General features: G+C 38.8%; 2 protein-coding genes across 3 annotated transcripts; one reads left to right on the forward strand and one right to left on the reverse strand.

Moving 5' to 3' along the window:
- The first annotated feature begins 8,992 nt into the window (after positions 1-8,992).
- On the forward strand, positions 8,993-15,250 carry LOC103720846 (palmitoyl-acyl carrier protein thioesterase, chloroplastic-like). 2 transcript variants are annotated; one of them, XM_008810788.3, is made up of 7 exons: positions 8,993-9,309; positions 9,919-10,492; positions 10,580-10,713; positions 12,122-12,235; positions 12,400-12,571; positions 12,675-12,743; positions 14,614-15,250. In XM_008810788.3, exons 2-7 carry the CDS (start codon positions 9,977-9,979, stop codon positions 14,878-14,880), a joined length of 1,272 nt encoding a protein of 423 aa, XP_008809010.2. In that variant the 5' UTR covers positions 8,993-9,309; positions 9,919-9,976; the 3' UTR covers positions 14,881-15,250. The 2 variants fall into 2 exon arrangements, with proteins under 2 accessions (XP_008809010.2, XP_008809009.2); XM_008810787.2 differs by having other exon boundaries at positions 8,994-9,301.
- A 3,423-nt stretch (positions 15,251-18,673) lies between these two features.
- On the reverse strand, positions 18,674-19,069 carry LOC120111748 (subtilisin-like protease). Its single transcript, XM_039129636.1, has one exon. It carries the CDS (start codon positions 19,067-19,069, stop codon positions 18,674-18,676), a length of 396 nt encoding a protein of 131 aa, XP_038985564.1.
- Positions 19,070-24,323: the final 5,254 nt, after the last annotated feature.

Genomic DNA, 24,323 nt, shown 5'->3' on the forward strand with positions numbered 1-24,323 from the left:
CCCAAACAGGGCCTTACTCCAAAAGTGATTGAAAGGCAGTGAGCCACAGAGTGCGTCAAAATAATTGATATACACCTGGGCTCGTTTGGTCTGCAAAAAAAAATTTACGGCCAACAAAAAAGTAATAAAATATTTTTTATTTGATTGAAATTTTTAAAGAAAAGAGATGAAAAAATTATATTTTCATGAAAATATAATTCTCATGTTTCATAGAAAACTTACTTTCCCGTGATCGGGAATCACTCCATTTTTAAATTTTTTTTCAAAAAAGCCTTTAACAGTAAAGATGCATTAAAGACCTAATTTTTATTAAGGGTATAATAAGAATTACACATAACTTTTTCAGAAAAGTAGATGGTCAACCAAATATAAGCACTTTAAAAATCTGTCACTTTCTCATTGTCAACCAAACATGCCAAAAGTATTTTTTCAGGTATTCTTTTTCTAAAAATTTGCTTTCCAAAAATCATAATTTTAGAAGAAAAAATGCTTTCCGCGAACCAAACGAGCCTCTAATGTTAATGAGTTATGTAGTTAGTTTTATTGTTATGACTAAAATAATTGACATGTGATTTCTTAAACTAAGATGCAGCACCCGGCAAATATATCCAAAGAAAATCCTCTTTGCTATATAGATATAGTTATATTCATTGCACTATCATTCCTTCCTTCCTTCAATATGAAATGTTGGATTGAACAAGCTTTCTATGATTTGCAGGCGTTCGAAGTTGGGTGGAGTCATATTGTTTTTTCTCAAAACTTCCTAAAATTTATTCATCCAGTCTAAAAAAAATAAAAAATAAAACAAAGATGCTATACGGCACCTATTATATGCACAATAATAATTATCTTTCCAAAAAAAAAAGGGTGCAGTTTGCAAAATTTGTTGTTATAAACGATGATTATTTGATTACAAAATTTAAATAGTAAGGTAAGATGAAACTCCTTGTGCATGCAGAATTGTTGCCACAAGGCATTTTTCAATTTTAAACACATCCCGACAAGATTTGTCATATCGGTACCGGACTTCGCATCGGCGCCATACTAGTATAGTATCGGTACGGTACAGTATGTAATTTTTTGGTATACCGAATGTCTGTACGCTATCCGTATCGAGTACTGGTACTGAATTGGTATGATACGGTATACTCTGTACCACCCGATTTCAACTGGTAGGGCATACCATGTATCTCGATAAGAAGCATCAATCTCCATAGCTTGGATTCTCTCTAACTTTCGCTTTGAATATAAACTAAGAATAGATCTAAGGAAGAAAATCACCCAAATTTGCCTTCCCAAAGGGAGCCTAAAGCCAGGGTCAGGAAAAGAGAACAGTGAAAGAGTCTAAGTTTAATTGTAAAATTTCGGTTGCCTACATTCCTTACCGCCAAGGGGCCACACCAACTACTAGGAGCCTCCACTTCTTAATTTTCTTAAGGTGAACTTCAATGGCAGCGTTGACAGGGGAGAGAGCAGTGGAGGTGCAGGATTTGTCATCCGAGACCAGGAGGTCAGATTTGTGGCGGCCGGAGGTCGACAGATATTTGATTAGTCTGTATTGGGCACAGAGCTCAAAGCAACATGCGAGGGCCTCATCTATGCGAGATAAGTGTTAGGTGTGAAACGCATTCTCCTTGAGGGAGACTGGGCCATGGTGATTAGATGGATTCAGGGCGCGGCTGCTCCACAACATTTGCCATATTCCGCATGAGTGCACCTCCTATCGGACTACACACGTTTACAGGGAGGTGAATAGTGCTGTGGACTGGGGGCGTCTTATGCGGCCCATCACTTCGAAAGTTATATTTGGAAGACATTCCGTACTTTTTTTTTTTTTTTTTTTGGGATCTCATGGGCTACACCTACAGCGCGTGAGTCCCATTGTACCACCCAAAAAAAAAAAAAAGGCCACAGCAAGCATCGTTGGGCCGAGAAGCGCTAGAAATGAGCCAAAAGGTACTGTTGCCCAGATATCGCAGGATTCATTGTGACGACAAGGGTTATAAAAGAGCAGCCAGCCACAGTACCCGATTCCAGAAAGGTCTGTCCCCGGTTTGGATCCGGAGTTCTAAGGCCCAAGGACCTGCGACGTAGGGAACGTCAATTTGTTTCTTGCAAGACCCTTAAGGCCTGGCCCAAGTTAGTTTAAATCCTGGGCCGTGATCAGTCCTGGACCCAACCCGGCCTATTCACACTCCGAGTAAGGTCCGCAGTAGACTGCCAACAGACAAGCTACGACTTGATGGGTCCTCGTGGCTGGGTCTGGGCCGCTCCACGACGGTTCAATTGTTTCTTAAGTGGCTTGCAGCCTTACATATCGTGACAAACTACACCAAAAGAGTCCTAAAATGTAAGCATGAGATACCGATAGAAGCTATTTTATTCCGAATCGAATAAATTCACATTTGAAAGAAAATACCTTAGTAGTCCCGAAAAGGGTTTGTATCTTTCATGTGAAAGAAGAATTCACTTTTTTGGCATGAATCCACTTTGGATCGTACGATAGCTGCTTTGAAATTTGCGCAGATGAATAAATAAAGAAGCTTGGAGTGCTTTGAAATCTGTATAGGAGACATTTCAATGGTCGTCGACATCGCGAAAGAATATCTATCATTCTGAAACTTGGTTGTTTTTTTTTTTTTTTTTGGATCGAAGCATTTTTGGCACAGCTGGCTTTGCATTATTTTTGAATTAAAAGGAAAAAAAACCCAATTTCTAAAGACAGACCTCACTTCACAAGCTTCTATCTCTACTTGGCTGTTGGTCTCGCATTTCTACAGAGCATTGACTCTTTGGTCTAATTTCATGTCACATTTCAGGAAGATGATTCGCAAACGAGTTTCGTCATTGTTGTTTGCTATGGACGATAGGGTTTACCACCAGAAGTGCAATATGCGAGCTCGTCCAGCTCGGAAACATGGACATGTATCCCGAATCAGCACCACATATTCATTGTGTCTCAGGAAGGAGATTGGCAAAGTTTTTTTTTTTTGAGAAAAAGGAGATAAGCAAAGTTGGCTTATATTTATGGGGGCACTATCTTAACCCCCCCCCCTCTTTTTGGAGAGAGAAAGAAAGAAGAAATTATTCCATACACTACATGCACTATATATCCGTGTATTCAGACAATCACAGCGGCTCATTCTTGTAACAGCTTATTGAGATGAGCACTTGATGAATGATGCTTATAAAATGAGCGGCTCAGCTGTAATTGGCTACGCCCATGGCCACGTAATGCATGCAATGTAGAGGACAACTTCTCATCTCTTTCTCTTGCCTTTAACAGCCCTCACCTACATTCACAACTACTCTTTATGAAAGCTGCAAATAGCTATGTGATGTTAAATGGACAGAAAAAAGGCATATTAAATCAATTCCACATGGAAGGCTTAGGACTCCGGATGGAGACAGGTTTGCCGGGATGTTATAATATAAATCACCTTCCAAAAGAAATATAGTATCTCATATTTTTGGAGCAGTTCTATACTGAGATCAAATGGCTAAACGTCCTAGCTAGAGTGATCTCCTCATGTCAATATAGTCTGCCTGCTTATTGACACTGAAAAAGACCTCACACCAGCTGAGTTACCTGAGTTTGATATATCCGCCTCGCTTAACAACTAAAAGGTCGAACCCAAGCTGACACTCGATAAAGTTTCTCTTAAAGAAGATAAATACAAGAGAGAGAAAAGAATAGTAAGAAAATATTTGGGATTAAATGAGACAAAATAGTAAGAAAAAAGAGGAGCATATAAACTAATTTTAAACTGATAGAATAAGGAATACTGGAAGAACATGATCATACGAACCCTACCATGGAGTGTTCTACAAGAGACGACTCGTGTAACTTCTGGAGTCCTGATGTTGGACTTTTAACTGAACTTCTACTCCAGCTAACCAGGAATTTTTCCATTTTCTTTCAAAGAAAAAGTTTAGGATCTATTCTATTTTAAAATTCTTGGGATCGTGGCTTGCATCCTTCGAGAGCCTTTCCAGAATTAGATTTCCATCAATATATGGCTCAAGAAGGGCCACATTGTATCATGAGATGTTAGCCTGTGGTCTTTATCGCTCGTTGGCAATCACTAATGGACAGGTAACCAAAAAGAGACCCCCAGAACTTTATTATAAGATGGACAGCTATCAGCAGCCACGCATCGTTTATAATATGTAAAGCCATTGATTGATTGTAACGTATATCGTCGAGTGTTGGACGCATTTATGAACGAACAAATGGCGAGCGCAATGGCCTTTTACGTGCATGCTTTCTCTATATTTTTCCACGACTTAATCTGCATGCTTATCCATGCACTGCTTCTAGTGAAACTTCTAGCAGCGGCGCATATTGCAGTCTAGAATTTAAATTTTTATTTTTAAAATTTAAATGAGATTTATCATTTGCATGGGAGGTGTTTTTGAATTTTACGTTTTGAATCTCAGCATCCTTTCTTGGATGGAAGTATGTGTCCTACCCAGTCTTTTGTACTCTTTTCTCTACTTGTGATCCATCCTTTCATCAAAAAAAATGATATAGAAACATGATGTGCCATTTTAGTTATAAGCATAGCTTTATATTTTTGCATCATCTACTTAGTTTAACCTGCTCTTCCCTTTCCCCGGCCGTCTGCTTTAGTTTTAAAAGATGGTTTAAACTTTGATTAAAGATATAAGGCACAGTATATGTTTGTTTAATTATATTAGTTTCAAGTCTTTTTCCAGGTAAGTGAGACAACTATTTCATTATTAATAAGTTGAGCCTCAATTATAACCATAACTATCAAGCCTCATACATCACATAACTCTTTTTAGGTTCAGCCTTGTGAATCTTTCTCTGCCGCATGTTTATATCATTAAGCGCTTGGTGGTTAAATATATCTATTCTAATAAATGACGATTCGAGGAAAATTTCATGATCGAGAATGGAGGTCAAATTTATATGTACATATGTACATCCTTTTTCCTTTTTCATATATATCTACTGTGTGAATAGTCATGGACAAAAGAGTTGAGCCATATATATCATGAGCCAACTCACTCGGACTCCAAATAACAAATCAGTGATACTTGCTGGAGCTAGACTATGGAGTAAAGACTAAACCGGATTAACAGTGTTTTGGATCCATATCTAAGTATCTGGGTCAAATCAAATTACAACCACCTCTTTTAGCATAAATGTGGTCTAATAAAACAAGCTAATCTGGTTCCAGGACTTCCCAACCAAACCGATGGAATTGGACTCAATTAATGAGCGCCGTTAACCATCCAAGTCAAGCTGCTTCAACCATTTAGGTGGCAGCCTTTCGTACTTAATTAAACAACAAGGAGACAAGATAAAGAGCATAAATGGGGCCTTAGTCCTCAGATGTCAACACCCCACCAAAAGACGCTCTCCACCTAGCTCCATAGCCTTTATAATCCAGTATCACTCATTTTCCATATGAACGAAATCTTTTGTTAACTGGGTTGCTGATATTGCCTGCCAAAATTCAGTGAACTTGCCACTTGAGAAAGTAAAATAGAAATCGTTAACATATGTTTTGAGACCGTGTAAGCGAGATCAGCTTAACATAAGTAAGTGACATGAGAACACGTCAAGATTCATTTCTTTCATGTGTGAACCATGTTTCTCTGCATCAGGTGCGCCATGTCTACCGCAGAAATAATCCAAGATAAAATAGAGAGGCGACAATCTGAGATGAGCTACACGATAAATGAAAGACTGTAGAAACGAGAAATCTGATTACTATGGTGCATTAGGTGTATGGTATAATTTTTCTAGGAGTTACAGGTAAAAAGTATGCGCTCCTTGAAGAGGGCTACGACTCAACCGCTTCATACTTCATGGCCTACTCACATATAGGTTCAGATTGTATCTTTTGCATGAAAAAAAAATGATACATCGTCTTCCGCGATATCAGCCATTGAATTGTACATCGGATAGATATCAAAGCATTCCACTATTTTTTTAATCCATCTGCACATATTTTAAAGCAGCTATTCAGATACAACCGAACCCCTCATGCATTCGTATAACATGAGCTCACCTTCTTTCTTTCGTGATACCAGCCATTGGATTGTACAATGCACAGATATCCAAGCATTCTAATATTTTTTTAACCTATCCGCACAAATTTTAAAGCAGCTATTCATATACAACTGAGCCCCTCACGCATACGTATACCATGAGCTCACCTTCTTTCATAATATCAGTCATTGGATTGTACAATGCACAGATATCAAAGCATTCCCTTTTTTTTTTTTGATTTTTTGCATGAATACCCTCCTAAATATCGGATTTTGCATGAATACTCTTTCAAAATTAATATTTACATGTATACCCACGTAAAATACTTGTTTTTATATATGTACCCATGCTATCTAACGACATTAAAAAATTAACGATTTTAAATTAAAATGACTAAAATACCCTTAATGGGTAGACATGCAAATAGATCATGATCCCGATAGCAGGAAAAGAAGACAGGGACAATAGCGTAATTTTAAAATTTTATTTTATTTTTAATTAATATAAATATGATTTTTTAACACCGTTAGAACAACCGTTATATTACGGGCATTTGTACAATAACAGAGTTTTACGAGGGCATACATACAAATATCAATTTTGGAAGGATATTCATGCAAAATTCAATATTTAGAAGGGTATCCATGCAAATTTTTATTTTTTTTAAAATTATACTGGATTTTAAAGCAGCTATCCAGATACAACCGAATCTCTAAGCCATACGTATGCCATGAGCTCTACTAGACCTAGCATAAGACGCTCTCCACCTGGCTCCATAGCCGCGAGAATCTAGTATCACTCATTTTCCATATGCAACGAAATCTTTTGTTGGCTGGTTTGCCGATATTGCCTGCCAAAATAGTGTGAACTTGCCACTTTTCGAAGAAGCTCCACACTTAAGACAAAGCAAAATAGAAATCGACGCAGCATAACCAACTGAGATTATGAAGGAACAAAGCACCTTTTATCGTTGGAGACCGTGTAAGCGAGATCAACGTAACATATATGTAAGTGTCACGGAAGCACCTCAAGATTCATTTCTTACATGTGTGAACCATGTCTCTGCACATCAGATGCACCATGCCGGCAGCGTACCATAGAAATAATCCAAGATAAAATAGAGAGGCAACAGTCTGAGATGAGCTGCACGATAAATGAAAGACTGTAGAAACGAGAAATTTGATTACTATGGTGCATCAGGTATATGGTATAATTTTTTTAGGAGCTAGAGGCCAAAAGTATGTTCTCCTTGGAGAGGGCCACGACTCAACCGCTTCATACTTCATGGCCACTCACATATAGATTTGAATTGTATCTTTTGCATGAAAAAAAAAGGATTCACTTTCATTCGTGATATTAGCCATTGGATTGCACAATGCGCAGATATCAAAGCATTCAAATATTTTTTTATCAATCTGCACAGATTTAAAGCAGCTATTTAGATACAACCGAACCTCTCACGTATATGTATACCATGAGCTCATCTTCTTTCGTGGTATCAGCCATTGGATTGTGCAATGCACAGATATCAAAGCATTCAAATATTTTTTTTATCCATCTGCACATATTTTAAAGTAGCTATTCAGATATAACCGAACCTCTCACGCATACATATACCATGAGCTCACCTTCTTTCTTTCGTGACATCCACCATTGAATTGTACAGTGCACAGATATCAAAGCATTCCAATATTTTTCATCAATCTGCACAGATTTTAAAGCAGTTATTCAGATATAACCGAGCCCCTCATGTATACGGCATACATATACCATAAACTCACCCTTCTTTCGTGATATCAACCATTGACTTATACAATACACATATATCAAAGTATTTTAATATTTTTTTATCTAACTGCACAGATTTTAAAGCAGCTATCCAGATAAAACCGAGCTCCTCAGGCATACGTATACCATGAGCTCTACTAGACCTATCAGGGCTGGGTTGGTCATAGTTAGGTAAAAAAAGGCCCAAGCCCTCAACTAAACCAACTCTGCCGGCTCGCAAGAGTCAAGACCCGAGAGGGCGGCGAGCCCAGCCTCGCAACTGAATGAATCCAATGTCTCTCTCTCTCTCTCTCTGTCTTGAAATAAATACCAGCTCATGAATAAGTTCCACCGTTAAGACTTAAGCGTACATCACCGCTTTATTCCTGAAATACCCCTGCCCCCCATTCTTTCCGTGGGCGGTCTGGTCGTCAAGGTTGGACGGAGCTTGCTTTAAATCATATGCTCTTGGTCAAACGTTGAATGTTGAATGATTGGATCTTATTTCCACGTATGCTATCATTTGAGTTAAAAAAAAATACGGAACAGACACAAAGCATCTTTTACTCTCTTTTATTGTGTCATTGCACTACAAAAGATCAGAATTTTAAGTTTAAAAATAAATGTTATAATAGATTCTTTGGTAAAAATAATTATTAGAACTGTTTTTGTGAAAAAAAAAAGTAGGATGGTCTTAACTTTTATAGTTTTATTGTGACGTCTCATGCAGAATAGAAAAAAAAAAAAATAGTCACCGTCTCTAACAAGATGTAAAAAATAATTATTTTTTAAAAATAAATAAATAATTAATACTAAAATCTAATTCTATAAAAATAAATAATAATTTATTTATACTGAGAAATAAGTATGATTGGATGAGACAACGAACACATGCAAAATGATAGCATTATTGATCTATATTTCATAATTATTTTCTGAATCAGTAATAGAGAAATTCTAAACAAATACTGAATAGATGTTGACCATCTCGATTAGCTAGGAATAATATTTTTCAGAATCACAAAATGAAGAAGAAAAAAAGAATTTTGAGATCAGTGCAGAAAATGGGAATGGTTCATCACCGTTCAAACAGCCGTTATCTTAGACAACGTTCCAAACCCACCCTCGTAACTTGCCGGGTCGCTTCCAGCTCAACTTCGGAAGTTGTTATTTCTATCGGTAATCGTCTCCAAACTCCAAAGCCGGTTTTTTTCTTGGTAAGACTCCAAAGCCGTTGAAGTATGCGCGCAGGAGACGAAAGCGGGCGAGCGAGAGGCAATAAATAGCAACTCCGGGCCTCGCCTCCAAAACATAACCGCTTGCTCGGCACCAATCTCTCTCTCTCTCTCTCTCTCTCTCTCTCTCTCTCTCTCGTTCGTGCGAAGGAGAACAAAACCCTAACCCTAGAAAGAAGGGCAGAGAAGGAGAGGAAGAGCGGTGGGGAAGCGCGAGCGAGCTAGGTTTTGGGCTGGGGAGGCTCCTTTTGTCATTGCTGTTGGAGCAGCAAAGGTTCGGAGGCGAGCCATCCTTCTCTCTTTTAGCGTCCCCGCATTTGGACTTTGATGCCTATATTTTATCTCTTCTTTCAATGGATGTGGAGTTTTTCTTTTTGGAATCGGCGCGATCGTGTTTTTGATTTTGAGGCCATGGTCTTCTAATGTCGTGTTTCTGGTTCGCAATCGATCATTGGTAGAAGGATTATTCGGATCTTGATGGTTTCTCTCGTTTTGATTTCGTTTGGTATCACGAACTTTTATAGTTGTCTTTTTTTCTTCCCTCAATTTTCGGGGAAGCTAGACGGTTGGATTTGGTGCATTTTTTTTATTTTTTAATATCAGTTCTTAGTTTTATTAAAGGAAAAAAAAAGATTTTTGGATTTTTACGTTAACCAATTTAACCGAGGGAATCTATAACTTATTTTAATCTCTTCTTTTTTTGAATTCTTTTTTTATAGAAAAAGAAGATTCTAAAAAACAAGATATAAAAAAAGTAGTTGTTTAACTTGATGATGGGGTGGTTCGCCTGATGGTTTAATTGATGATAAGTCTGGTTGTATGTGCGTCAGTTTACCTTTCCCCAATTTATATGTTCTCACAAAAGTTTGGATTGGTTCTTCTTCGGTGCAGGATTTCTGATCTATAAAAGGCTAATCGCGGTAATTCGGGAAATTTTCACATTCCCATCATGGTTGCTTCGATTGCCGCTTCGGCCTTTTTCTCCGCCCCATCATCTGCCGCCTCCGCGGCATCAGCAAAAGCGTCGAAGACCGCCGGTGAAGGCCCCGGGAGTTTGGATGTCCGCGGAATCGTAGCCAAACCCACCTCCTTTTCAGCAGCTATGCAGGGGAAGGTGAAGGCCCAAACTGTTCCCAAGATTAACGGCGCCAAGGTTGCCCTGAAAGCCGAAACCCAGAAGTCCGACGAAGAAGCTGCCCCTTCTTCAGCCCCAAGAACGTTCTATAATCAATTGCCTGACTGGAGCATGCTCCTTGCCGCTGTAACGACCATCTTCTTGGCGGCGGAGAAGCAGTGGACCCTTCTTGATTGGAAGCCGAGGCGCCCCGATATGCTCGCTGATGCATTTGGCCTGGGGAAGATCGTGCAGGATGGACTAGTTTTCAAGCAGAACTTTTCCATCAGGTCGTATGAAATTGGGGCTGATCGGACTGCTTCTATAGAAACGCTAATGAATCATTTACAGGTGAGCTGAAGGATGATTTAGTGGGTTCGATATTTGGCACCTATTGTTTTTGATGTTTTTATGTCTCACAATGTCGTATCTCCGCAGGAGACAGCACTTAATCATGTGAAGAGTGCTGGGCTAATGGGCGATGGTTTTGGTGCTACACCAGAGATGAGCAAAAGAAATTTGATATGGGTTGTCACCAGAATGCGGGTTCTGATCGAGCACTATCCTTCCTGGTATTTTCCTTTCTCGAGATCATATCCTTTCTTTTATCTCACTCAGAATAAGTAAATCTAATACTAATGAAATTTACTGTTTCTTATAGTAGGCTTTCTATTTGTCTATCCAAAAATGGTTAAAATCAATGTATAGCATATAATTGCGGTTTTTAAAAGTGCTGTATGTCACCCTGTTAATCTTGGCTGAGATGGATATCTGGTAAAAAATGAAAGGAACTGAGTTATTCTGAGATCTTGGCTGATCTATAGGAACCAAGATATTGCAACGTCTGTCAAATCGTAAAATCAGGGTTAATGATAATTTGAAGTTGTCGGTTTTGATTTGTAATTATTAAATAATCAATTGAAGATTATAAATGAATGATTGAAAAAAATCAGATATATTGGTTTGCACTAGATAAGACAATGAGGACTGAGATTTGTATGTATCAGGCAGGAAAGTCCTGATGGTGATATGAACCTATATCTTTGCCGAGATGGAAACTTTGCATACAAGGAGCCCTTTAGGCTATCCTTTTGGACTGGATGTTTGGTTTCATTGAGGCTTAATCCCCCAAGCTAAATTATAAAGGGCAGATGGTTTCAGAAAATGCAATTTTGTTTGTACCATACAAATATAAAAAATAATAAGTTAGTTCTTCCGGAGACACTGTTTTAGAGGCATACATGAACCATGGTTTCTCTTGGTTGTTGAACGGCTAGCTCTAGAGTTTTCACTCTTCAAATTCCTATTTCATGTCAAGTATTCCTTTTCCGGTTTATTCTGTTCAATAGCTTATGTGGTCAATAATAATGGGCTGCTATGATTCTTTCTCATCTGGAAAAGTCAAAACAGAAACCTGTGGCTTTGTGCTATATAAAATTGTGAAATTCCTGTAAATGCTTGCTGAAACTTGGTCTAAACTCTGGAAATATTTGCTTGACTCTGATTTGTCTAATCAATTGTTTCTTTTTTCTACTATGCTTTTCCTGCTTCTTCTTCTTCTTCTTAACCTTTCCGTTATCTTGTTGTTTAAACTATGGCATAAATGGTCAGCAATGAGGGGTTTGACTGATCATCATTAAAGGTCAAATTTTAAAATAGATACCACTCTGCCTGGTCAGGTCAATGCTTTGGGATCTTCGGTCATCAATACTGGCCTAAAATCCCTTTGACCTTCATCCATCATTTGGGTCAGAGCTTCGCGCTTTGACATGTTTTTCTTTTCCTGGGTCTTAAAAAATGAATTGCTTGTGTCTATGTTTGACTTCCCACATAGTGATGCATTAGGCACTTTATCTTGTGATTGCCTCGATAGAGGAAAATGGAATATTCTTTTCATGGTTATTTTAGAAATATAACCATGACAATGTTGAATCTCTAATATATAATCTTGTTTAATAGTGTTTTCATCTGATTTTACAGGGGGGATGTTGTTGAAGTAGATACATGGGTTGGTGCAACTGGAAAAAATGGGATGCGTCGCGATTGGCATGTTCGTGACTACCGAACGGGCCAAACCATCTTGCGAGCTACCAGGTTGGTATTTGCTTTTCTAGCATGAACATCACTAAGTATATGATGTGCCACTGTCCTTGATTTCAAAAAAAGTACTATTTTACTCCGTTCCATTTTTATTATGCTTGCTTGTGCTTCTCACTACTTAACATTGGGTGAACTGAATAGTGGTTTTTGACATGTAGTGTGTGGGTGATGATGAATAAGCACACTAGGAAGTTGTCTAAAGTACCCGAAGAAGTTAGAGCAGAAATAGGGCCTTACTTTGTGGAACGCGCTGCTATTGTGGATGAGGACAGCAGAAAGCTTCCAAAGCTTGATGATGATACTGCAGATTATATCAAAAAGGGCCTAACTGTAAGTATGAGGTCTCCATATAGAGTGCTCTTGATTTTCCCTTCATTTCATCAGCTTTTTTTCCTCCTCTTAAGCTATATATATATTTGCTTATATCATGCAGCCTCGATGGAGTGATTTAGATGTCAATCAGCATGTGAACAATGTCAAATATATTGGCTGGATTCTTGAGGTAATTTTAGAGAGCTGTTAGCCATCTTAAAACTTATTTCTGAGTATATATTGCGGCTATGTAAATTCTAGGGAACTTTTCTTTTTTGCCTCTTTTTTTTTTTGGCATTACCCTTGCCCTGTTCTTACTTTTCTTGCTTATAAAATACATGAGCGGGCATCCAACCAAAACCTGCCCCCCTCCACCCCTGCTGGTGGAAATAAAAAACATGCGTCCCCCCACCCGTTCCTCAAATAAAAAAAAGATATTATGATTGCGATTCACCAGTATCTGTTCATTCCCTGAAGTTAAAAAGATATTATTTTGTGATTTATTAAATCTTAGTTACATGGACCATGTGGATGCAGTGATATGCCCAATCTTGAACAAATATGACATAATTGTTCGCTGAAACTAGCAATGGACACGTTATCTGCACATTAAAAAATAAATCAAGAGTACAAAGAATTGGGGATAGGGTAAAATATGTCGATTAGATAAAGAACGATTTTAATTTTAAAGAGGGTCCAATAGGCTTGGAATTGTTGATAAGATGGATAGACTGTTTTTTTAGGAAAATAGAGTCCAACTAGTTTGGATGTTGGATGTCAGAGTAAATAGAGGTGAAGAAATAAATAAAGGCACATGTGGATGTTCATCATACTTTTTGTTCTTTTTTTTTGCAAATATCATGGAGAGAGAAATTAAAGATGTTCTGGTAACAGAATTTGACAGTCGGGATCTAAAATGACATATCCCTTTCTCATTTAGTAATATAGTATAGAAAGGATACAATATGATTGGTCAAAACTATAAACGTTGTATACTTTTACATATTTGGCATCCATTGAGAATAATAGAATATCACAGTAATATGTTTCATGTACAAACTCCATTATTTAGTCAAAACTCAAATCCATAATACTTTAGTCCATACTACATAAAACAGTAAAATTATAATCCATCAGTTTTACCACTATAATGGTCCACATTCACTGGAAAATGATTAAAAAAGAACTATAACCACAAGGCAAAACACATCCTGTGAGTGTCTGTTGCATTTCACTTTTAAAAGCAGCATACCGAAAATGTCTGATGTGTATCCTAGTCTTAAGTAGCTTGAAATATCTATATACCCTTGGCTGGCGAGTTATTACTCAAACGTATAATTTCAGTAGTTTTAGTTGTGGATTTGCTATGAGGTGGTCTGAGGTTTGGAATATATCTTTTTCATGCAAATGCTTAAAACATGATAATTTAGAATGTTAAAATTTGCCTTGCAGCTTATACAAACAATACATCAAAAGCAATCCAGATTGAGATGGTATCACGACTCATATTTGCAAACTTTGGCAGTCTTTATTTTTCCGGTTGTTCATTGAAATACATCATGTGCATTATTTGCTGATTGCAACACATTGATGCATTTCACATGGTTCTGGCCCATGGAATATAGCGAACGTGTCTTTCTTACCTCTTTCTTTATCTGAACGATCCTTGCTAGTACTACTAATTTCATATCTGAAATATACTTTCTGTGCTTTCTTTTATGGAACTTGTGGTACACTCTTATTGCATTGAAAAATTATTGCTTGCATGGCCGCACTGGTGCATGCCACCAATCACCACGGTATATTGCGGTGGGCCAAACACTGAGATGAGCGCGCGATGAATGGAACCCATGCACGAGCATGCAGTGATTGCTCGGGTGCACCAGCGTTGGCCATGCATGCAGTGCATGCAATAATTTCTCCATTGCATTTATGTGTTACGTGGGTGCGCATCCCCATCCTCTTGAACTTTTGTCTATGAATCTATTCGTGGTATATTAAGTGAACTTGCAACATACATTCTAAGTAAATGATTCATTTCTGTTCTACTATGCTGGCAGAGTGCTCCAATATCAATCCTGGAGAATCATGAGCTTGCAAGCATGTCTCTGGAATATAGGAGGGAGTGTGGGAGGGACAGCATGCTGCAATCTCTCACTGCAGTCTCTAATGACTTGACTGATGGCTTACCGGAAGCTAGCATCGAGTGCCAGCATCTGCTGCAGCTGGAACGCGGGGCTGAACTTGTGAAGGGACGGACAGAATGGAGGCCCAAGAGTTCCCCGGGTCTCGGAAACATGGGGCCAACTCCAGGTGGCAGCGCATGATGTGGCATTGAAATACTGCTGCTTTCCATTCTCAACTGTGCCAGCATGGAGCTGATCAGCCGAGTGGTTTTAGTCCTGCTTTCATTCTCAACTGTGCTCGGATGGAGCTGAGTGGTTTTAGTCCTTTCTAGTGTGTACAATTTCAAGTTGTCCTTAGTAGAAAGAGAGGGGGAGAGGGACCAGATCAAACTGGTTATGTTTGTTGGGTTTTTCTTTTTTATTTTCACTTATTTTTTCCCCCTCTCACCCTCCTGTCTTGGTTTTCATTGGAATCATACTGGATGCTCTGTGTAAGTAATTAAGCAATGTTGTTGTATAATTTTCTGTCAAAAGTTGGTGAAGTAACCAAAGTAGCTTTTGATTGGTCTAATTGCTTGCCTACTTTGTGGTTCCTTTTTTTTTTTTTTTTTTTGGGCATGCGGCATGTGGATATTATAGGATTGAAGAGCATTGGGGTCCAATTAGCTTATGATCGGTATGATTGCTTGTCTCGTTCGTGCGTCCCAGCTAAAAGTAATTGGGTTGCATGTGGAGTGTCGTCCTTATAGGATTGAAGAACATTGGGGTTCGGTCTTCTATTGTAACAGGATATACAGCTATCAACCGCTGGCTATTTTGGATTGTCCTGTGCTTGTCGCCCGGAAAGAATAAGAGCCACGGTCCCTAAACGACTTTTAACGGCAGGCTGGGAGTCGGGCTTCTCGAGCGCTTGCGCGTTTAGATTATCCAAGATCTGAATTTCTTGTGTTTTCTTTTTGGTTGCTGTGATTAATTTGGCTTTTTCAGTGGACCCTGTCCACTTCAAGTTTCACAGCTTAGAAATAAGGTATTTTTACCACTTTTTTGTTTTTCCTGCGAATCAAACGAATCCAAAAGGAAATTTGTTCATACCATGCCACGAGGTGAGGAGGCAGCCCATATGGTGAATACAGCGGTTTGAGAAAAGAAAAAAGGAAAAGCAATTTTTGAGAATCCTATTACTTGCTTCAGAATTTATTTTTATCGAAATGTAAGTAATTTAATTTTTCTTCTCCTTCGGCAAAAATTCGATCAGACTAAACTTAATGTATGATTTCTCTAAATTACACACAGAAATTTGTGCTGAGAGTAAGCTTGTTATCGTTCCAGGTCTACGCTAGTATTCTTTTGGCTCATGATTTTAGAGCCATCACAATCCATTGAATCATCAGGTTGGTCGGGCCATAATAGATTTTGAGGTTCGTCGGGTTATTTAGGCCGGTCTGGGTTTAAGTTCAGTCCAATGGCTGACAAAAGAAAAGTACATTTTTTTTTAAATTTATATTTAAAGACAATAAAATGCCACTCAAAGAGTTTCCTGAGTTCATCAAAAAGAAGAAGAAGAGGGTTCTCAAGATATCAGGTTTGGTAACAATACATTTGACTTAACGCACACTCCAGGAACTGGGGTGGTGCACACTCTCATCCCAACCTATATATTTACCTGTCAAATCTATGTTGCATGGCTACCCCCTCCCCTGGGTGTTCTAAAAGTAATCTTTCATGGATCTGTGTCTCATGACAGTGCAGCTGCAGGTTTTGTCATCAGAGATCACAATAGTAGATTGATATATGGCCAGGGGAAGCATTTATTTACATATCTTCCGTTTTATATGCACAATTAATAGCGGCATGGGCTGATCTTGGGATTGATATTCTACAATATAGAGCTCAGCAAGTAGGGTTAGAAGGTGATTCTGCAACTGTAATTCAGTGGTTAACTTCTCCAGCAACATGCAGCTATGTTGATCACCCTCAAGATCTCGTCTGCTGGAAGCAAAATTTGATGGTCTTTAAGGTGACCTACATTTACTGCAAGGAAAACTAAGCAGCAGATTAGGTTGCATTTCATGCTTTGCAGAGAGCTTGCTGTTTCTCATATCGTACATGCCTCCCTCCATTGTTGATCCCCTCTATATATCAACAAAAAAAAAGAAAAAAAGAAAAAAAAAGCTCGGGTTGTGTCATTTGTGCAAAAGTGATCGATCTCTTTTCGCGACATCAACCATTAATCGATCTTTTATCCATCCATCTATATAGATCTCAAAGTAGTGATCTAACAGTCGTTGACCGTTGAAGGATAGTGAATCCTTCTTTGGCGCGAAAGAGACAACACCCCAAAAAAGACAACTCGTGGTTCAACCTCATCTCGTAGGTCGTCCTGTTCCCTTAGTTACGTTAATCCCCTTACGGCACTTGGCGTGCGACTTAGCTTCACCCCTTAGAAGAAACATCAACAAATCAATGATATGGATATTGTTGCGGGGTTTTTTGGGCCTCGATAATAGCACAGTCCCAACCGAGCCGAGCAGAGAAAGCAACTGCGTTCTACACGAGGTATTGTCCGCTCTGGGGTACCCGATACTGGGTCGGGAACCACCCCTTACGGTTTTGTCCCGCAAAAGAACCCTCGTGAGGAAAGGCTTTTAATCTCCCCATTATAAGGTACAGACCTTTCCGCTAAACGGTCAGTATGGGACTAAATTCGAGCCCTCCCACAACACAGCCCCCTCAGCGGGAAGGTCCTGGGCCGGACATAAACCGGCATAGCCCCCAGGCTTGAGAGGGGGGTGGGGGAGGGTACCCCTATCTGGCGCGCCATCTGTTGCGGGATTTTTTGGGCTTCAGCAACAACACAGTCCCAACCGAGCCGAGCAGAGAAAGCGACTGCGTCCCCCACGAGGTATTGTCCGCTCTGGAGCGCCCGATACTGGGTCGAGAGCCACTCCTCATGGTTTTGTCCCGCAAAAGGGCCCTCGTGAAGAAAGGTTTTTAACCTCCCCATTATAAGGTACAGATCTTTCCGCTGAACGGTCGGTATGGGACTAAATTCGGGCCCTCCCACAACATATATTAACACGAGAATTCAAAGAGATACTAGTTTAAATTATTGTCGCTATTATTGTCAACAAAAAACAACGATTCAAACCTTGATTGGGTTTTCAATCTACAAATATAAAAAAATAATTCTTGCATCTATTCTCATACTCAAAAAAATCTTTGCATGCAATCTATATATTTAAATATGACAATACTATGCGCACCCTTGAATTCAGGGGTTTCAAAAATATAAATTTTCTTGGATTGAGCTGACTTTGGCAAGATCACACAAGACATTCTATGGCCATGGCTTAAATCATTCTTAATATTTTTTAATAATTTTTAAGAAAAAGAAAGGGTTATTCTCCACCAAGAGAAAAGATGGGATTTGAACAAATGTTTTTGGGTATCATATTCGCCGCTAGTGACTTTTTTCCCTTAAACTATTTGGACCAATAACTATTTTTCAAACCTAAACTATACTTATCAGCCTGAAAAACAGATCGAATTAGACCTAATTATATTGTGCATTCCTAGTTGCAAACATGTTATTCTTACTAAGAATCTCATATCATGTGTTCCAATAATGCAGGATTACAAATATCCAAGAGAAAGTGGTGTAACCTTGGAATGGCAGGTTCATGACGATCATTGCAGCTCCGCCGGCGGCATAGACTACTACCTCTCCTTTTTCGGTATCCTTTATTGCACCGCTCCAGCATAACACCACCTTTCCATAAACGTCGATATAATCCAACGAGCCTTTCAGACAGTAGGAGGCATTTAGATCCCCATACATGCCGGGGTACACCGGGGGCAACAAGGTGGTGGAATCGAAAGAGCTGGGCCGGAAGGCGGATTCTCCCTCGAATTCCATCCCATTTCCAAGCTCCCCCATCGCTCGAATTCTTCTATCCGTCGAGCTCGCGCCTACCGCGCGGGAACCCAAGGGGCGTCATGGTTGACGGTATTGATCTCCGGGCCATCGTTGCCGGCAGCCGCACAAGGGAAGATCGATCCCCTTCTCAACAGCAGCCAGCGAGCCGATGGCGACGGGGTCCTGATAGAATGTGGCATTGGGGGCACCATTGATGGACATCGAGAGCACATCGACTCCGTCCTTGATGGCTTGATCTATAGCGGCATATATGTCGCTGCCGGAGCAACCGTCGTGGAAGCACACCTTGTAGATGGCCAGGTGAGCTTTCGGAGCCATTCCGGAGGCGACGCCCTTCGCCATTCCGAGGACCTCAGCATCGTCGACGAAGCGTCCCGCGGCCGTGCTGGCCACGTGAGTGCCATGTCCATCATCGTCGGTCGCCGGGGCTCTCGTCCCATTTTGGAACCCCATTGCACCGATGATCTTGTTGTTGCAAGCGAATCCGCCGGACCGGCACCGTCCCCTCCTTATAGGTTCGGACTTGGCCAGGACCGACTCCTTGGTCGTCGGCTATGCGCAGAATTTGGCCGTGACTGCTAATAGTATCGGGGTTGGACGATAATAAGGGAGAGGCTAAGAGGAAGAGCATGAGGTAGTGGTCCTCCATTAATGGATGGATCGAAATGGATGGAGAGCAAGCAGGTGGAGGAGGATGATCAAATCATGACTTCCTAACAACAAATTTCATGGATAAATAGGCGATAGGAACTCATTTTTAAATGCTACATGCTTTTCTTTTGAGCAATGAATAATTGTCATCTGTGTTGGTTAGCTAATTGAGACAAAGTAGGAAACTTCGCCTGCATTAAAATATGCACACATGACGTCCACAAAGCAATCATACAGTAGGCAGCTTGTAAAGACGACAATAATGGAAGAGTTAATGATATCATAACGAAAATAAGAGCCATATAATCCTTGTCGCAAACTTTAAGTACTCACCTGATCAACTTCCCACGCTGAAATATGAGAGACATTATTCTGGGTTTTGAAACCTGCCGCTGCTGTATCCAGTGAAACACGTTTGTTTTCATGGAACTTGGTTGCGTGGGCCAAGCCAGGTCTACACCAATACGGATTTAGAGGAGGATGGATTTGGTTTCTTGTACGCCTGAAATCATAAGATGAGGACATTCTTCCTCCATCTGTCCTTTAAAACATATCGACTACCTAGTATACTTTTAGCAAAACATATATCAAAGTGATCTCAAAAGACAAAAAAGCTTTTGATCACCTTTATTACGAAAAAAATACCCAAAATGGTTGGGGACAAGCGGGTCTATTAGTTTCAGGTCCATGATATCCTAAGGCATTATATCAATTTATCATAGAACTGCCGACCACTGTAGCAACACATCTCTCACCCACCACCCTAGCATAAATTGTGTCTTTCTGATTGTATCTTTTGCAAGAAATAATGATTCATCTTCTTTTGTGACGTCAACCATTGGATCGCGTGATGGCTACATCAAGATCCATGCAGATGGATGAAAGAAAAGTTTGAAATGTTTGGAGATCAGTGGTTGACGATGCGAAAAAAAAGGTCAATCATGCTTCTATACAACCCCAACCTAACTATTCAAATGGTGGTAGGAGGTTTTTGGCTAACCCATACTTAGAAGGATATAGGACTGAAATTTGTACTCATACCTACTTTATTATTCAGAAAAATAGCAGGAAGCGGGTAATTCTATTCCATTAATATATAAGAAGCTAAAGCTAGTCACGGTCCTCATTTGATGATGGATTCTTAAACAGGTTCTAATAGATAATTCCAATCCCTGATTTAACTACCAAAAAAAAAAAGGGAAAATAGAATCTCTGATTACATGGATACATGATCTCTACCTTCACAGGTAGAGGGGGAAAGGGAGAAAATGTATCTCCACCATACCCACATAAACTACTGTTTGGTCGATTTACTCATTTTATAGTTGTCCAAATCAATGCTACACATAATGATCTAAATCAAGTAGAAAAAGAAAAAGAAAGAGCATCATACCAAACCCATTATTTAAAAGGTGCCGATTGCTAAATGGTCATGGCAGCATAAACAAGGTAGCTTTGCTCCAATTTCAAATTAGGCCTAACCTAAAGCAGCTATTGGCTGGCATTTGGGCGGCCAACTTGCTCACAGATTAAGTTTATGTCTAGGTTGACTTCATCTTATAAGTTTTGTGTCCATGATTCTCAGCTAATTTGGGTCAAAACCTCATCTTTCACTGCCGTCTCTTCACCATACCCTTTGGAGATGATCGCACCTCAGCTTTAACTCCAGCCTTGGGTCAATGGGCAGGGGTTGTATCTTTTACGCGAAAGAATAATAAAGTAGTTGGCTTTGAGATTTGTGCAGGCTGATGAACAAGAGTTGAGTGCTTCAAGAGTTGTGTAGAATGCGATCTAACAGAGAAAGAAGATCAATCATTCATCCGTGCGAAAGATACAACCCAAACCCTGCGTCAACTGTCTCCTTTTCTTTTGTATAAAAAAAAAAAACAGATGACACCCGATAAAGATCCTCCAATCCGTTTTGCCCAGCTTTTGTATAAGTTTTTTTGTTTTACAAAAAAAATCCTATTTGTGCTGAGACTCATTGATTGTGAGGATGCATGATAGATGTACAATTACCAATGCCATTGGTTGTGCTGACCCATTCGGCCCAAAACTTCAGCTTTCAATGAAGTGGTCGTGGGTTCAATTGCTGACGAGTCCAAACTTAGCATTTGTTTGGTTCGTGAATTTTTTTTTATTAGAATATTTTTTTTAAAAAAATTGATTCCTAAGAATATGATGCTTTGAAAAATAATTTTGGCATATCTAGTTAAATGTGACAAAGTAGTCATTCCAGGTGGCTTATGTTTGGTCGAGCATCTACTTTTCTAAAAAAGTTGTATAAAATATCTATTATACCCTTAATAAAGAAAAAGATCTTACTTATAGATTTTGATGGTGTAAGGATAGTTTTAGAGATAAAAAATTATCCCAATTTCTAACTAGTAGGAAAGCAGCTTTTCCATATCCCTCATAAATTTTTCTTTTTCATAAAACATAAAAATCTTATTCCCATAAAAATGTTACTTTCTTGCTGCTTTTCCATCTCTTTTTTTTTGAAAACTCCAACAAAACAAAATACCTTTCTTCATTTTTTTCTATTGACCACATTTTTCTCCCTTCTTCTCTCGCGAACCAAATAAGTCTTTGAAATTTAAAGGCCCTGTGGAAAATGATCTTGGTCTGATTAGAGCCCAGCAGCCGGACTAGAAACTTTGACTAGTTAGCTTTGGTCTAGATCTAGACCAGGCTTCAGCTTAAAACGCCATTCCCTTCTTCCCTACATCAAGATCAGGTCTATATGCAAAAGTGCTACTTATGCACAAATGGTGGGCAAATCCTGAGATTTTAGTTGATACCAGTTTCAATTATCTCAGGAAAAAATGTTTCGTCGCAGCAATCAAATGATCACTGACCAAAAACAGAGCCGCAACTCATTCCAAAAACAAACAAAAAGAAGGAGGCTTCATTCGCCATTTGTATTCGTAACTAAATGAAATAAACTATTTTACCCAAAAAAAAGAAATAAAATTATTAGTTCTATTTGGATAGAAGAATTTTTCCATGGCATGCTCCACTCCACAGCCATGAAAATCATTGGTTGAGCATCGTTAACAGCCGAACCTTGAAGAAACGTGGCTAACCATAATAAACGTACATTAGATTGCAATGCGCCAATGTTGTTAACTTCAAATTCCCTGTGATTGACTTTTGCTAAATATCATAATAGGATTCATAATCAAAAACTAAGTCTTACCATAAACATATCGAAAATATCCTGTATTCTAATTTTTAATCATTTTCAAAGATAAGCAATGTTATAATGACACTAGCAAATGTTTGTGTTAGTAACTAGCTTTTCATCGCTCTGTGATCACTAGGCCAAAGCACACAATGTGCATGTGGCATGTTGGAGCATAAGAATCTATAGATAACTTTTGGGTGGAACCATATGAATAATTGCTTAGCATGTATAGAATTTTGATAAATAATTGTAATAATTTGAAAATTTTGAAATATTTTTTTATACCCTTTTAGCCTTTTTTTTCTTTAAAATATTTTGAAAGAGAGAATATAGAAATTGTATTTGGTGAAAAAAAAGGATCGCTAATGATCAACTAGCTACCACTTATCCATTTCTTTCATGGAGTTTATCTCATGTTGTAAGAATTTTGTAATACTCTATGAGTAAATAAGCAATATATTCTTCATTACATAAATTATCTTAAACCCGTTAGGAATTAATTCATTAGGAATATTAATTACTATTCTCCTTTCATGAATCAACGAATCATACAATGATAGCTATTAGCATGCTCAAGGGAATCTTGTCTTATTGCTACATATGGTTTTTAATAAAAGGTAAATATCTTTAGCTCACAATCTGACTGTTCTTAAGATCCATAGTATAATTAATTCAGCTCGAGGTCATCTGGTTTAGTGTTAACATAAATTTCTTCTTTGCACGAGCACATGATGACTTATTCTTTTAGCACCCAAAAAGAACAATACTAATATATCGAATTCCACACCCAAATTGATCTCATATTACTAGTTATATGAGGTCCACAAATCCCAGCGTAAGAAGAAGAGAGAAGAGTCTCATCAAGAATGTTAAATATCTAGAAGATTAGAAGTTGGACCACAGGATACCAAAATCATGTGGCTCATCGCAGCCTGCGTTTAAAGACCATGAATATATAGAATCGGGTGTAACTAAGATTAGGTTCTCTGCAGTGCATGATTTGCACCATAGAGTATGGTATTATTGTAGATAGCTGCCACATCATCCATCTCGAAGATGTGCACCCCAGGGCATCCAAACTTGGTTCTATATGCTTTTATGAGAGGAGAGAAGACCCCAACCAACTAGACCTTTTTGGATGTGGACTCTTTGGAAGGTTTTAATTGTTTCTATCATCCTGTGTATGAAAGCTATTAATATGCTAGCCGAGCAGTCTCTTGTCAAAGTCGCTCAATTTGGAACAAGCGGATTGGTCTTTGTCAACTCAAAGAACCTATGAGGGTTTCCTATCAATAAATTAAGACCTCCGGGGTTGGCCAATTAGATGCCTTGGAAGCTTATCCAAAAAATCCTGCATAAAACCAAAAAAATTATTAGGTGGACCATATGCACCATAGATGTAGGATAAAATCATCCTAGTGCATATTACTATTATACATTAAAAATATATTAAAAAAAAGAAGAAATGAGGATTTATTTCATTCTAGGTCCATCGTGGATCGGATCTATATAATATTTTCTCGCGTAAAACCAACCAAGAGTTTTTGTCACTGGATGTATTCTGTGATTCCACGTTACAGCACATAGCATCTGAATGCAGAGGTGAAATTCTTAAAATTACATGGAAGAGTTGATTTGAGGATAAAGTAATATGGCTAGCTTATATTTGTAGCATATAATAAAGTAGATTAACCAACGTTCTATGTGCTAACAAAATATCTTTTATTAGAATGAGTAAAATTTGTTTTAAGATGTACGTTTGCTATGTACGTGGTCAAAAACGACAGCCTAGATTAAAATGACCTGCTAAGCTGTACCTGGTTACTTGTTTGATAGCAGGAACCGGGCCAATGGAGGATGGACATCTCT

Source organism: Phoenix dactylifera, chromosome 8 (genome assembly GCF_009389715.1).
Source record: "Phoenix dactylifera cultivar Barhee BC4 chromosome 8, palm_55x_up_171113_PBpolish2nd_filt_p, whole genome shotgun sequence".
Classification (NCBI taxonomy): domain Eukaryota; kingdom Viridiplantae; phylum Streptophyta; class Magnoliopsida; order Arecales; family Arecaceae; genus Phoenix; species Phoenix dactylifera.

What these genes read in the sequence shown, in the direction of transcription:
- LOC103720846 (XM_008810788.3), top strand. Translation starts at nt 9,977, where the DNA reads ATGGTTGCTTCGATTGCCGCTTCGGCCTTTTTCTCCGCCCCATCATCT. An exon ending in ACCATCTTGCGAGCTACCAG is followed by an intron (nt 12,236 to 12,399) that starts GTTGGTATTTGC and finishes TTTGACATGTAG; the next exon opens with TGTGTGGGTGATGATGAATA. An exon ending in ATATCAAAAAGGGCCTAACT is followed by an intron (nt 12,572 to 12,674) that starts GTAAGTATGAGG and finishes TATATCATGCAG; the next exon opens with CCTCGATGGAGTGATTTAGA.
- LOC120111748 (XM_039129636.1), bottom strand. Translation starts at nt 19,069, where the DNA reads ATGGGGTTCCAAAATGGGACGAGAGCCCCGGCGACCGACGATGATGGA.